At 37.5% G+C, this 15,942-nt stretch overlaps 1 protein-coding gene across 4 annotated transcripts in view; it reads right to left on the bottom strand.

Moving 5' to 3' along the window:
• Positions 1-15,942, bottom strand: part of LOC118267900 (amyloid beta A4 precursor protein-binding family B member 1-interacting protein) — a 59,461-nt gene that overhangs the window by 6,260 nt on the left and 37,259 nt on the right. For 2 of the 4 annotated variants that reach the window (XM_035582254.2, XM_035582377.2), the window contains exons 3-10: positions 5,858-5,953; positions 2,114-2,303; positions 1,615-1,751; positions 1,261-1,350; positions 941-1,175; positions 704-853; positions 436-627; positions 28-275 (exon numbers count right to left, since the gene is read on the bottom strand). In XM_035582254.2, the coding sequence (XP_035438147.2) occupies positions 28-275; positions 436-627; positions 704-853; positions 941-1,175; positions 1,261-1,350; positions 1,615-1,751; positions 2,114-2,303; positions 5,858-5,953 (1,338 nt within the window). Of the gene's footprint in view, positions 1-27; positions 276-435; positions 628-703; positions 854-940; positions 1,176-1,260; positions 1,351-1,614; positions 1,752-2,113; positions 2,304-2,967; positions 3,985-5,857; positions 5,954-12,146; positions 12,426-15,942 lie in introns of those variants that run through there. The other 2 variants (XM_035582463.2, XM_035582186.2) reach the window with 2 other exon arrangements.

The raw sequence follows: 15,942 nt of genomic DNA on the forward strand, positions 1-15,942 counted from the left end.
TATAATTTCCTCGACTTGTATCCGTACCTTTGCAATACGCATCGCAGTAACCCATCTCTCGAGAGTGCGTTGATCATCAGCGCACAGAAACTTAATAAACTTAACACTCTTTGGTTGCTGCAGCCTCGGGTGTTTGATCGCGAAGCAATAGTCAGTAGGTGACTTGTATTTCTTCTTCCAGTTCAACCCTATGTAAACTTCGTTAGTGTCAAATGTAGCCAGACACACCAGCTCTTTCAGAGTTTTCACCTTATCCTTTGGTGAGTAGTACAGTCCTAGATAGTAACAAATTAAAAAGTACATTAAATGTAATTCCCCAATGAAATAATAAGCAATAAAAAATTAATCGCATTGGCTAGTTCGCTTTGCTTAGAAAAATGTGATAGATGAGTAGTGTGGCCACACAGCGCAGCGTGTCGTGTATTTGTTACCTACCAGATGGTCTCAAGACGCAATATATTTTCTTCCATCCTTTTTTGGCATCATTCTTGAGGTACAGTGGCCCTTCCATGGGAGGCACTGGATGACCTGAAACGGACGGCACGGTGCTCGTAGTCCCTCCACTTTGTCCGAAGAACTCTTCAATGATAACTTGTCTTGAGTGCTCGTCTTGTTCACTGGACCAACCTGACATTTTTTAAGGCATGGTTACTAATTGCACAATATATGCTTACCAAGTATTTTAGTTTCATCCTGTACTTACCTCGGTCGTCCTCAGTCAAGAGAAACTTTTCTGGTGTTTGGAACAGAGATATCTTGTCTGGTCGCTCAGCGAATAAAATCTTATTTTTCGATTCCCTTGTCCACAGCATCAAATTGTCAACTAGCATCTCGTGGTCTTCATAGACTCGTTCTGAAATAAATGAGCGACGTCGTAATTAAGTAAAACTTCTTAATTACAAATGTATTAAAACAAGTTTCAATGTTATTGGAACCTTACCCATATGCAGATCAGGCAAATGTTCCACAATAGCCCATTTCGGCTCCATAGTGACGTGGTTCTTGTCTGCTAGCAGTCGTGTCACGTATCCGCAAGTCATCTTTTCGTCAACGAGTAGACTCTTGGAAGATCCATCCATGGAGAAGGCTTTGATGAATAGCTTCTTGATGTTAGCCTCACGCATGCGTTCCAGCGCTAATTTTATTTTATCAGCCTTAAGTTGAAAGCTTGCATCCTGGAAAGGTAATAAGACACTTATTTTCTGGATCTGAATAACATGTGTATCATTAACCTGTTAATACAAATAACTGGTAATTTACCTTCGGCGTCTGATGGAGATTCAGCTTCATTGATTTACATTTCGTGCTTGTATTGCTAGATGCCGACGACTCACTGGACAGCATCGAAACCTAAGATACCACGAACATTATAATGATTCATACACAATAATTATCACACCGTGTTTATGCACTACACAACAATACCTATTACTTAAAGTTTTGAAAAAAATATATACAAGTATTTCAAATGAAAATGAATGTTTAACAGCAAAATATAAAAAATAGACGATTTATCATTAAAGGATCCTAAAACTTATTGTGAGGTTTTTCAATTAAATGATTGATAGAGAACTATTTTACGTGTATACATATAAGGTAAATGTTGAAACTTACAGTGTCGCTAAAGGCCGAGTCATTATCTGGGGAGTCGGTGCGTGCGATGCTAGATGCACCATCGGCACACTCCTTGTCTGGCCTCTGAGAGCTCTCCCCAGCCCCCTCAGCCCTAGACTTTGATGTTGAAGATAAAGCTGCAACACAAGAATGTAACAATTTTATTTAAAGGATCGGCGATACATTGCGAATTTCTCCTAATTAAAAAAAATAAGAGTAACTTTTTATATACATATTTTCATATTAACTTTGTAGCTTTGGTTGTACTTTTCATCATCACTTAATAGTATGTTTCTTTAATTCTGTTGTTAGGCAATTTTGATATACGAAATTTAATTCTAATACAAAATTTAATTTTGACATATTATGTACTTTATATAATCGTAGTTAATATTATAAGATTTACAGTTTAGTGTCAATGTAAGATCATGGAGGGTAATGATATTATGAGGAGAAGGAAGAAAAACCGTTTTAGTAGAAATTCTAATTGTCTAGTTACCTGACGACACCCTCGATATTTCTTCATCGTATTCTGAGTCGAGTGCACAAAGCTCCCCTAGTATTGCGTCCAGGTCTGCGTCCTGCGTCTCCTCCAGGTTGGCCATGGAGAACCTGTACGTGTCTATCCGAGGAGCCACGATCTCCAATGGCCTCAAAGCACATGAACCATCAGTGGACGAATTCAAACCCTGCAATCAGAAATTTTATCATATTAAATATTTGGGTGATAAAGGCCCCTTGTAACTAATCCCATGCCTTAATGTGGCCACTCCACGTAATGAATACTAATCATGGTCCCCATATAAGTCTTGGAATTAATTATCTACGTACATGCACATGGACATCCCAAAACATAGTTGGGAATGCATTGTCTTTAAACAATGAACTTCGTAAGTCTGTGTGTCTCTACTATTGTAATAACACTTTATTATATTTTCAGTTATTTGTTTTGTTATTAGGAAAATATGAGAATACACAAACAAACATGTAAGCAGCTATTGTTGTAGGTATACGGATGGTGTGTTGTGAAGCATTTGGTAATCCAGCAAATATTGTTAAACTACTTCCAATTTATTATAATATTTTATGTGTGTATGTGTATTTATTTACATAGTTTGTTTTGCATTGACATCTGTCTACCTACTCGCAAATAAATCTTTACATATGTACCTATAATAATAAATAGATTAGAAACCACAAGTACTTATATTTTAAAAACAACTAACCAAGAGCTTATTAAAAGAGTTGTCACAGAAATATCCTATTATGTAGTCAAATAAGTATTTAAAACCACTTAAGTGTCAGTTATCGACAATGTTGGTCATTAGTCACCAGTCCACGAGTGGAACGTACCGTTGCAGTCGATGTCATATCCAAACTTTGTTCAAAGCTTTTGCTCTCTGTAGGTGAACTGTTGACACTTCTTGCTTTGGCACTTGCTAATCGAAAACTTCTGTTGAGAGTTGACAGAAAGCGTCCGCGCTGCCACTTACTCGATTCGTTTAGCTGCACATCCATCATTCTGCCTACATTGCAACGTGCAGTGACTCACAAACTAACACTTTACACTATTAGCAAAGCGTGCCAAAAGCCGGCGCTACGCCGTGGGACAGAGACATGTTCCCTAACTATACCGTGTTAGTATACACAGATTCGGGACGGCTCTCAATTAAAATAACACACTGCTCAACAGTTTCACAAAACTCAAGTTAAATGTCACGAGGTATGAACTTATAATTGATAAGTATGCATGGAAACGAGTTTGTTATTTCAACGGGCATAGAACACGGAGCCTGCGCGGAACTGCACCATAAGTTTACCGCACCACACACTTTTACGTATTATTATATCGTTCCTAAAATGACCTCGCACGTTCACTTCACCGAAAACAAAGTTTTCGCGCCCAGTATTATGTACGAGTTTGGTAAAATCACAGAACAAAGAGCACTGGCGAGGAACTCACAAAACGCGTACGACATTCGCGAGGACAAACCACAACTAGGCAGTGCAGAGCACAGTGAAGTGAGTAGTATTACAAAATGAAGCATGAGCGCTCGCTGAGTCGGCCGCTCGCAGAGGCAGGCAGCAGCGCAGGGGGGAGGCAAGTAGACAAGCGGCAACCGTGTTTTGTGACTTGCGCACGTGTGCGCGGCCCGCTACGCTACGTTGTTTGATTCCAGAATGAGTGGACGAGGCCCGCGCGGTAGTGTGCGTGAGTCCCCTCGACTCGAGCCCGAGCCCCAAAGCCGCGTACTGGCGGTGGCGGCGCGCCACACGCACGCACCCACGCCCCGCGCCTCGCGCCCTACGCAACGTGATGCGATGCCTTTCAACCACTCACGCTACTCCCCATTACTTTTTTAATTATTTTCTCTTAAAATACAATAAGAATTTTATTGTACCCCGAACAAATAGATGTCGTCATATCGACCCATTAATTAGGGCTGTAAATAATATATTTTGTGACATTGATTTCATTAAGAGAAATATGACAAAATTAGAGAATAACTGAAGTTTAAAAAATATTTTTAGTAAATAAATAAACCTAGTAATAAATATGATGATGTTTATGTACTGAGGTTGAATTATAATATCTAATTTTTTGACTTGATCACGTGGCGATGTAAGAAGAAATCGGCTGAATGACCTAGTTTTATTTGTCCCACTTTTGTTTTAGTACTGACCCCACCCCTTACTTTCCGAATTAAAATGTACGAAGGTGACTATGTTTAAAATAAAAGCTTTGTAGGTGTGACACGGGCGTCAGGAAAATTGCTTAAAACGTAATATTGAATATTTGTATTTAGTAAACTTTATCCGTAGGTAGTGTATATTTCCCACATAGTTCGCCTACTTCAGTAAATCACTATACAATTATTACACTCTACAAAATTAAAATGTCAGTAGCAATAATTGTTTGAAGTAAATTTCAAAATAATATCTTAAGGCGGAGAAGTTGTAATCGGTTTTGTGAATTGTACGGGACTGTACCAAAAGTTGTATGAAAAAGATGCACAAAAAATGGGAAACAGGTGTTGTGTTGGAAACACCTGCTCGTGCGACGGCCGTACCACGACAGATGTGCAGGATCCAATTTTATCGATATTATCGCCAATAATCATCTTAACTATGCTTACTAATTATTATTATTATGTAAACCAATATGGCCGCAGTTTTGACTTCAATAACCGGGACGGACTTTAAACATCGTCAGCTAGGGTAGGTATTTATTATTCTAAACTTCAATTATTAATAAATATACACAGCATATTATGCATTAAAACTCTGTATTTATGTATAAATTACAAAGTAACTCATATTAATAAATTTACTTGACGTCATGCTTAAACAACGAAGTAAATAAAATGACAAATATAGGAACGTAACATATTTCCGACTAACAAAATAATAAGCTTACACTATACATCAAAAGATATTTACCAAACGCGCACCATTAAATTAGAGTTAAAATGTAATTACGTGCGCTAAATAAGCTTCACAGTTGGACACCCCAAAACGAAGCATTCTAAGGCAGCACATCTGTCGCGTTACATCTATTGAGCTAGAGCTGCACTGTACACAATCGGTGCCGGGACAACTTGCGATATTATTATTTAACTCGGTGACAACTTGCGTGCTTTGTCAAATAATATGATGCAAAAAACAGTAATCATGTCACGAAAAGGTTAATAAAGAAACAGTTAAAGGTTTGTTGAAATTCAAGTTATCGTGTGTTCGTGGCCAAGATGTTAATACAACACAAGCCGCACTAGCTTGCCGGGGCGACGCAAAATCATGGTAAAAGCGCATATGCGCGCGCACCTGCCCCGCGTCGGCGGCGGCGCCGGCTGCAAACCACACGTGCTCTCGTGATCCAGCATCAATCATCCCTTTTAACTCAAGCAGCCTCTCCGTTTTTATTTATTTAATTAATGAAGGTAGCCATACTTATCTTTCGACAAAAATAAGATTCAGAGTTTGGGCCAGATGCTTCTATTTATGGCGCGCGATTCGATGAGTTAAGCAACGTGGTGCTTTTCAAAGAGTGAGTGGTTTTACTGAAATTGTATCACCTGTTGGGAGTGATGTGGATACTGTTTATTTAATACATATTACCAAATACTTATGTGCCATGAACAGTGGTGTAGTAGAGCTGGAATTGGTGATGCTATTAAATTGGTGGGAGACGATTAACAGTTACAGTTACATTATAATAATATGTTATTAATAAAGCAGTGTTTACCGCAGTGAGCACGGTGAGCTCGCCGAGCCATTCGTTGAGCAAGGCCTCGGGGTCGTCGGCGGCGGCGCCCGCGCCTTGTTCCTCTACCAACGCCATCTGGAAACAATATCATTGCAACGTCATTACTCATTACAATTATGTTTATACATAATGCTGGTTCAACATCTATGTATTGGAAGTTATAAAGAGGTATAAAATATAATATTAACATATTATGTTTTTACGAATAAATTCTTTCCTCAATAAAATCTTAGCAGATGTGAATTAAAATGTTTCCTGTATCCCTAGGTATATGACAGGTCACTTTATTACCTACTTCAATTCAAAATATTAATTTCGGACCAAAACACGATCATAATTTTCATTGAACAACCGCAAAATAGAACCTGTACAAAATCGATTGGGTCCGATTAGTTTCAAAGTCTAATGAGGCTCGTATTCGCTCGATGTGCCTAACTAACTACCTACGCTTTAGTGCCCCTGAATAACGATGAAGCATTTATAGCCAACTTAACGAGATTTCAGGAATAGTGAAACCTCTCTAAAATTTTTAGACGTCGCTATTTTAGTTTGAAATGTATTAAAGTGTTTCTTTCATTTATTGATCTGATTTTCATTTCAAGTTTTTCATCTACCTTTTCAGCATAAGTATAAAATAAAAACAACATTTCGTTGCATTTTATCAAAATAACTGTTTTTAAATTTTAATAAAAATATTTTGATTATACTGTTATTGTGTCTTAATATAATGTTAACCTAAAATACAAGAGAAACGGTGTAGAAAACCATCGCCTTTTTATTTTTTAATCTACACAAATACAGTAAGTTAATGCATTAAATCTACATTCTCTATAGAACTACATATATGTAGCTCTAACACCGCAGTTATAATCTGGATTCGTGTTTGGCCATCGTCGGGCATGGATTATATGTATTTAATCTATCACACTGAATCTGTATATTACTTAATTTCATCCATAAATAGCGGCACGTCTTATTAGTTGAAAGTAGCATAGGAAGTTTAAAATAATATCAGGAAAACCAATTTTATTATAAACCAATAAACGTGGAAAGTGAAATTATTGTAGCATTTTAAAGTATGTATAGAAAAGGCAGCAAAATCCATGCCATAATTGACACACACAAATACCTAAAATATACACAACTGACAATGAATGAATAAGCCTCCTAAAGCGTTAAAATGCGGCGTCCATGCTTTAAAAAAACATTAAAACAAGCTACATTCACTAGAAAAATATTGTTTAACGATATTTTTTACAAAACGTTTGTTAGATCCCCAACCACGTGGCGTGGTTTGATAAAAGCCGATTGGTTTGTCAGTAAGCTGTAAACAATCGGTCGCCGTTCACATGGTACCGGGAATCCGTTCACGAGAGCACTACCTGTTAACTACATTGTGAGAAGTGCTATTAGTTAACGGATTAAGCTTAACTTCAAAATTTCGCTCTACTAGCATCAATTACTAAGTACTAAGTAGTTAGTTATTAATGCATAACTGTTTGCACCGCGTTCGCAGCGTAAGCAAAGTTGCACTGTTGCTCATTTATATACCGACAATGTAGATGGTTAACGTTTAAACACATTGCGTATCAGAATGTAGTATATAATACATAGGCGGCCGACTATGTATGGTGGGATTATGCGGTACCACCCCAAACACACTGATCCTGACGAACCTAATTGCTAGGTCTTCCATATTCATCAATCCCCTCATGCACGTTCGCCGCCTGTTGACACTTTTACTTTGGCTCTTTTTTAATTCGTCCTCAATCTGGTCGATGTTTGTCTTAGCGCGGGCTCTAACAATGTTTCAATGAACACAAAGTATTATCGATACGTTTACTGTATTATTGTTTTGTAGGCACTGCGTAGCAACCGCGTAGCATGTGCGTAGACGACGCGCAAGTGCGTAGCAGTTACGTAGACGTTGTGTAGAGCTTTCAAGCATAGAAATCTTTCTAGTACAGGTATACCCCGGACCATGGGCGCCACGAAATTAAATTTTACGTAAGTAAATATGAGGTCGTTATCTACAAAGTGAATCAAGAGCAACATAAAGAGTATTGTAAGTGGAACGCTCGTGGAGCACGTCTGGCCCTAGCCTATTATGTTTTTGCTGTCCTAGCTGCCGTAACTGGGAAGGAAAGTTAGATTGATGTAATAATTACGTAATAATACTAACAATAACACATAAAAGCGAGATTTTCGTAACTTGGATATAATGGAGTATCTAGGTTATGTCGTGGTTCTTGATTAAGCACGGACTGATACGCACACACAGACTGTGCCGGGTGAAAAGTTCAGCCCAGCCGGTAGAGGTACTCTGCATAAATATTGTTAGCTCGGAGCCTCCGTCTTGAAAGTTATTTCTATTCACGGCAGACAGCGTCGCCGTCGGGCTGCAGCTATCCAGAACCAGAGTATTAAGAAAACTCGACGAAGGAATTTAAAAAGCTTCAACCGACGCGCGACTTGGCTTCTTGCAGATTTAAATTACGCGCCTTGAGTTATTTACATCGTTACCTTTGTGCGACCAGGTGAATAAATTATTAGGAGGTTTTCGTTGCAAATCAGTTAAATTATTCTGTAGTGAAAATTGTCTGGGTGGTTGAAATCAGAGGGAGGTCCGCCAGTCGGAAATATCCCGTAAACTGACCGCGTTGATTTAATAATGTAGTGCAAATAGCGTCTGGTTGGCCCGCTATCAAAACTCACCGCCGATGGAATCAATATGCGGCTAGTTAATTTAGTTACAAAGTGGCTGTGGCTCTTTAGCTGCGTGGTACTTGGTAAAATTATAATTTATTTCATATATTACATTCTTATTCATAGTTTCACATTTACTATGAAATACGAACATTTTACCAGTTAGATACGTTATAAACTGTGTGTGAATGGGTTTAAAATATACATAGCGTCTTCATTTCTCTTGGAATATGAGAAAGTTTCAAACTCCATGCTTATTAGATAGGTACTGAAAGTTATGAATGAACAATACAAGTATTTTTCTGGTTCAATGCTCTCAACACGTTCATGTACTGCTTGCGACAGACAATTATAATATTACTCGAATCAATATTCTTATTATTGTAACAAAAATTGCATGTAAATATTGATCGAGCTAGTGCGCTGTAGAAGCGTAAGTATAATGAATGGAGTTGGAGCTTGCTTTCTCCTAAAATGTATCGTCGCATTTAGTGAGGGGAGTGTAGCAGTTGTTAAGATAAATTAACGGCATCAATTTGACGTGAGTGGTCGTCAATAAGATGAGATGCGGGCCGGTCAAACTCGCCGATATACGAGTACGCTTCAAATAAAGATAAACAACTGCATATACTAGTATCTGTACAAATTATTATACGTGGTCCTCCAGTATAAGTAAACAGTGTGAACTGAGACTGGTCGAAAAACTAAACATGGCTTTGTGAATTACTTTGAACAATAAATCTTAAAAAGCGTTACACCCTTATTTATTCACAGATAGTGCATATTTACGCAATGCGCAACACTTGTCTAAAATGTTTTGTTTAAAGCTTTGTGGAAAAGCAAACATAATATCGTATCTCACGCCTTTATCCCAGAAGGGATAGGCAGAGATGCACATAACGGCACGTAATGCCACTGTACAATGTAGGTACATCCAATTTTCGCAATTTATGTTATAAGTCTCATTTAATAAAGGGTGAGCCTATTGCCATATACTAGGCAAAATTCCAGACTCCGTGCTACTACTGAGAACGTATTACGATAAATCGGAAAAAAAGCCCGGCAATACTTTACACGACCCGGGAATTGAACTAGGTATGGACCTCTTGCCTGGCAGTCGCAGTTGCAACTCGACCAACGAAGCAGTCTATAAACATAATATGTTAGGTAATAGATGTTTTATCTATAATTAAAAGTTCTACACTTCTAAAGTCATGTAGATCTTAAGCAAAACCATTTTTCATTCTTGTATAAATAAGAAATCATAATTTTGTGTTTTTTAATTACATCTGCTCTGCTGCGGTCGACACGTTTTTTTTTAAATTTTTAATCTCTTTAGTTAAGTTCCACCTGTTGGCACGCGAACAGCTTGACATTCTAACATTTGTATTATTTTTTTAACACAAAAAGATATCACGTTATATTTTTTCTTATATTATAAAAGGTAACTATGATATGTTTGTAGTTTGTATTTAAGATAAAAGATAAAAGCTTTGAGGTAAGAATGAGTAGTGCGAACCTTAGCCAGCTGCCATTTGGGTTTATTTGTTATTTACCTAAACATTTTTTTAGGGGGTAAAATCATACAAATCTCTTCTTTCGCCTTAGGTGAGACAAGAGGGAGTGTCAGACTCTTACTGACTGAAAACCACCCCGTTCTTTCTCCTGCTTTGAGCCGGAGTCTCGGTACCATGTTACGTTGTCCGTAGCTTCGGATCTACCTAGACATTGTGATGTACATGATTATGGTGTTTTAAAATAACACGTGTTGTGCCATCGTGACGTAATTTTAACCACGGTTTACGCGTTTATTATCAAACTATAGACTTTGTGCTACTAATGCCTATCGTTATTAGAATCGAATAGTTTTGATATGTATGTAAATATTCATCGAGTTATGATAAACAGCGTAGTTTGAGTCATAGAACAAAAGTGACTTTAACGGAAAAACAAAGAATTCAAAATAACACATTTTTTAACGTAACATATACAAATAAGTGTGTCGTGGTGGCCTCTGAAGGTGTAATAAAGACGCCTGCTTCTCATACTTGAAGGTGCGAGTTCGAAACTTAGCTAGTACCAATATGAATTTTCTCGAGTTAGTTATATGTACTGTTTAAGATTATTTAGAGGTCCGTGACATACGATGAATTAAAATCTCATGAGGAATCCTGGGCTTATAATGACTAAATAACATGAATGAAAAAATAATTTAATAGATATAAGTTTGAAATCGCCAACCCGTATTGAGCAAGCATGGGGCATGCTGCAGAAGCGTGGGGATTGGTGCTCAAACCGTAATAGAAGAAGCATTAGCTCAGCAGTGGTTACTATAACGCTGTCGATGATGTGATGACGATGCAAGTAAGTAAGTATGAATATATACAATATTGAATCCATTAGTTACATTTAGGATCCTCCAGACAAATGAGATAGCTTCTTAATGGCAAACTAATAAGCAAACATCAAATACAAATAACAATGTACTTAACCACCCACACAATACGTTACTTAATCAAAGTTCTAGCTGCAATCAGACACTGTAGCTTGCACCTGGCCACGTTACACACGGGCCACAATTAACTACATGTCGGGTGCCTGCATTCGGGATTTCAATCCAAGATATTGACCGATCCCGCCAAACTTCGACCGCAAGCAGCTCACGGCGTTAGTAATCTGGTTGAGTCCCGTCACGCCTGAACTTCGGGAATCGAATTGTACATCAAAGTTCTGGTTCCTTGTTTCGGAAATTGATAGAGTTTAGCAAATATTACATTCAATAGACTGAATCGATTATAATATTGAATTCGAAACTCACTTCGGATGTTGTATCTACCTAGATACATGGTTCACTCTACGCAGTTTTAATCGAATATTTTTTATTAAATTTCGTGATGAATTGCGAAACCAGTAGCTAGGTTTTTAAAAATGAAAAATAAAAATAGCTTTAGAGGGATGAGTTTAATGTGTGATAACCCAATTTTGGGGTGGCGTGTGACCGCGGGCAGCAGTTAGTCTATCTTTAAACATTTCCTCGCCTGTGGCACTGGAAAATATTTTAAACCTGTGCCTGTGCCTCCGATCCAAACTGACCCGACCATAATTATATTAGTCGAGCTTTGAACCGTACCAAAATGGTCCACCAGTTTTAAATATGTGAAAATTTGTAAAGTCGCTTGATGTTTTACTTAGTTACAACTTAAGTAGAATTTTAAATACGAAAATCGATACTTACATAGTATGTAACCATGCTTAAAGTAGTCACCTTGACCCAATTTGAAATAATTATGAATGTCATAATATCACAATAGCTTCATGTAATATAGTTATGTATTTACTTGTTATATATACTTAGATATAAATGACGCCAGAGATTGTGAAATAAGAATCACTTAAGCGTTGACAAATGGGTAAATAAAAACGATGGATCGATGGAAGGTTACATTCGTGTGTATTATTCAGTGAGGCTATTATGGAGTTTGTAGGTATCAACCACTTCAGTACTTATGGACTTGTAACTTCTAATAAATAAAGATTGCGCCAGCTAGACGAATCGAATTACCTTGGAGCATTCAAATTACGCCTTTGTCGATGTTGCACGGTTAGGTACGACACAGGAAAGTCCTCGATACACCGTACTACCCGGGTAAAGTTGTAAATGAACAAACAATACAATCCGATTTCTTCAGCGCTGCACTCGGGTCCGTCCGCCTGCACAATTTGTTGAACAATAAACGCGGACCGTTCTGCAATTCGTTTCGCTCACAATCGGCCGCGAGCCAGTCCAAAGTGCGAGTCGCATAAATGATATTGCAGCATAACATGCGTGCTGGCTGACCACTACTAAATGAATGAATACTCTATGAGGTCGCGTGAGTGACGCGAGCTATGATCATTATACTAAAAACGCGTGTTACGTCATTTATATCTAACACAAACATACAAACACGTTCAAGGGAAAAGTAAGAAATACCTAGTCCGCAGAAACAAGTTCTCGGTCACATCGCTTATCAGTTATCATTTCTTGCTATGAATACATGCCCGTTGTTCTAATGAAATACAGAGAAAGAAATGAGTAACATTCTTCATGAAGGACAGCGATAACTTGTACCGCGCGATTAGTTTAGTACTATTTTAAGAATGTAGTTAAAATTAGGCCGATAGGCTACGAACGTTGTTTCTCCAGGAATGGTGCTATAATCCTGTTATTGAGGTTAAATTGTGAAGCTTAACATTTTATTTTATTTATAGTGTTGCTAAAATCTCTGGCCACGGTCTCACCTTGTTTACATCAACTTCGAGTCGATGACTGTTCTTCCGTTAAAGCTGGTTCATAGCATGAATCATATCGCATCATTGTTTGTACAACCGGATTAGTTTATCGTCACATAAACAAAACTAGCGAAAAATATTGCGATATCTCTGCGTATATCTAAACTGCTTTGACAATTTGTGCAAATTACCATATATGTATAATACAGAGTAGCTACTAACGGATCAAGAACTGCATTTTATCCTTATGTAGGATATAATATTGCACTACGTTATAAGATTTTTTTAAAGGGAGAATTTGTGTTGCTTTACTGATCATATAAAATAGTAAAACTCAACCCTAAGATGTGACCCATGAAATTATTCCCGGAAACTGCACGCACACGTTTAGCAAAACAGTTAATCTCGTAATGTTTGATACACAAAATCCAATTCAATTAAATAGTTCAAACCTCGCTATGCAAACTGGGTTGAGAAGAGCAAATAATCGCACATAAGCAAATACTGACGCCTATCAAAATACGTTCATATTTCCGCTTTTGGTTATCTCGTGCTCGGCTGTCCAAATGGATTGCAAAGTCAAACGCAAACATAAAGCATCCTGGTTTAGTAAACAGCAGGATTTCGGTATTAAATCGACGGGAACTGGGAATTGTGAGGTAAGTTCTGTTAACTCAAAGCTGGGAGCGGTAACCCAGGCTCAGCACTTCTTGTTTAATTGTTTGTATTCCGTAACGGGACCCTGAGCTTGGACGCAAATTGAAATTATCCGATTCATACAATTTCGGTAGCACCTCCTTTGAATTCACATTTATCGTTCTCGCCTCTTCAACAAGCTAATTGAATAGAATGGTGACGGGAGGTTTATTGTATCTTTAGTCTAGCGCTTGTGTTACCTGTGATGAAATGGAGTACTGCATTATTAATCAGATTTTTCGGAGATTCGCTACATGCCAATAGGGATTCTCATTCTACCACATTTTTACCACTACCACAACTCATATAATAATATTGGCAAGACAGAAATGCTGATGTATCCCCGTAGGTAACTTCACATGTACACATATAGACACGTATACGTGATGTAGTTGTATAATATTATGTTTACGGATACAAAGAGCTCGAGGACAGAGTAGTGAGAATGTATCAATTTGTTTCTGTTTAAACAACGCTGCGTGCAGTCTATGTTATCGTAGACTAATTAAAACACACAGACGGGGCACACTGAGCTCGAAGGCATTATCATCCTTTTGCATTTACATCCTTGTCGAAGTATTGTGCAGTAACCTTAGAAAAAGAAGACCACGAAAGTCGATAGTGGATAAAAAAGAAAATACCTTTTTCCGTGCAATGAGGATGGAGAGCAATGGCGACCGCCGGCGAGTCGCGCTCTGCAGATCAATGTAAGATAGCGCTGTTCTTTTCTATAAATCGGTTTACATTTGCTAGATCAGAGCCGGTACAAGGGAATATTTTTATTTTGTTATCCTTCAAATGTTTGTGAGCGGAAACGTCTGTGAATTCGCCTTTGAGAAGTGACTGTACGTTCTCTTTTCATACGATTGAGATAGGATTTTCCGAATACTTGTTTGTTAAAGAGAGATAAACTGCAAACACTTCGCGATTTGGTTTCGATATATACTTACATTTGTACTTAGTGTTTATTGTTGTTGTGGTCAGTAAGAGCTAATTACTTATATGTAGGTATAATTGTGTCATATCGCATAACTCAGTAAATAGGGCTATTTCTACAACTACCTATGTACTATCTAATTTACAACGTGTAACAAAAAGGGGGTATACATATCAATTGCACAGTTTCTAGATAACATAACAAACGATACGGGAGGGGTTTTTTAAACTGATGTTTTCATGATACCAAGTTATGAATTTTTCAAATCGCGCCGGCGCGCGAATCAAAATTACGTAGACAGGTACGGTACTAGGCGATCAGATTGACAGAAGAAATGTTTCGTAATATCAGCGAGTGATCCCTGTAGTGTTGTACCGTATCACATTTGTATCATACCAAGTACAATATGCGATATGCGATACCAAGTATTTGGTACTAATTTTTTTTTAAACGAATTTTTATTTGAAACTTTGTGTAGAGATTCTATTCAACCTGTATTCATCAGGGCTTCTTGATGTATATGGGTGTTTTGTTACACGTTGTATATCTATACATTACATATGTATAACAAAAATTAGTTCTCACAAAAATAAACAGTTGTTTAGTCAGTACTTATAACAAGAAAACCTCCGTTATACCTTGATATTATGTACCGTACCTGTATAGAGTAGATTACATTAATCTGAAATTATATCTTAATGATTTAGTACGCGAAATATGCCTTAGGATAAATAGAAAGAAGAACTATTACTGTGGTATACATATTACATGAATAACCTTATTATATTACATGGTTATACAAACCTAATAGATTACGTCAACATGATAGAAATGTATACCATCAACGATAATTGCTACTGGGAATTAATTTCTAGAACTATGAATTGTCTCGGGACTGGTAATACATATCTGTTAAGACGTAAACAAAGGACTCGTCAGCTTAATAAACTGGTATATTGTGACAATCAAATTGGACAAAGATAGGTACTACTGAATAGTGTATAAGGTAAATATTTTATTGATACATACAATTGACCATTATATTGTAATACATATGTATAAACGAGATGGCTTCCCATATAATACGAGATACTAATCGTATAAGTTGCTAATGACATGATTCATGATCTTGTCCTGATATGGCCTGTGTGATAAAGGCATCGTCATTATGGATGAAACGTAGTAGTCAGTACTACCATAAAGGTCACCCATGAGACTCAGGTAGTGTGTAGTAGGTAGAGATTAGTACCTAGGTGTATTAAATACAATGTTCTTTCTAATGTTTACACATAGCCTGCGTGCCACAGTTTGCAACAACTGCGAAATTCTAGTCATAGGCCAACTCGGCATGAAGTGTTATTGTAAAATAATATATTACAGTTTTATTTTACGCTGATTCGTGCAATTGTGTGCGTTCCAGTTTAGCATGGTGGTCACGATGTAATTGTTGTAT

Source organism: Spodoptera frugiperda, chromosome 25 (assembly GCF_023101765.2).
Source record: "Spodoptera frugiperda isolate SF20-4 chromosome 25, AGI-APGP_CSIRO_Sfru_2.0, whole genome shotgun sequence".
NCBI classification, from domain to species: Eukaryota; Metazoa; Arthropoda; class Insecta; order Lepidoptera; family Noctuidae; genus Spodoptera; species Spodoptera frugiperda.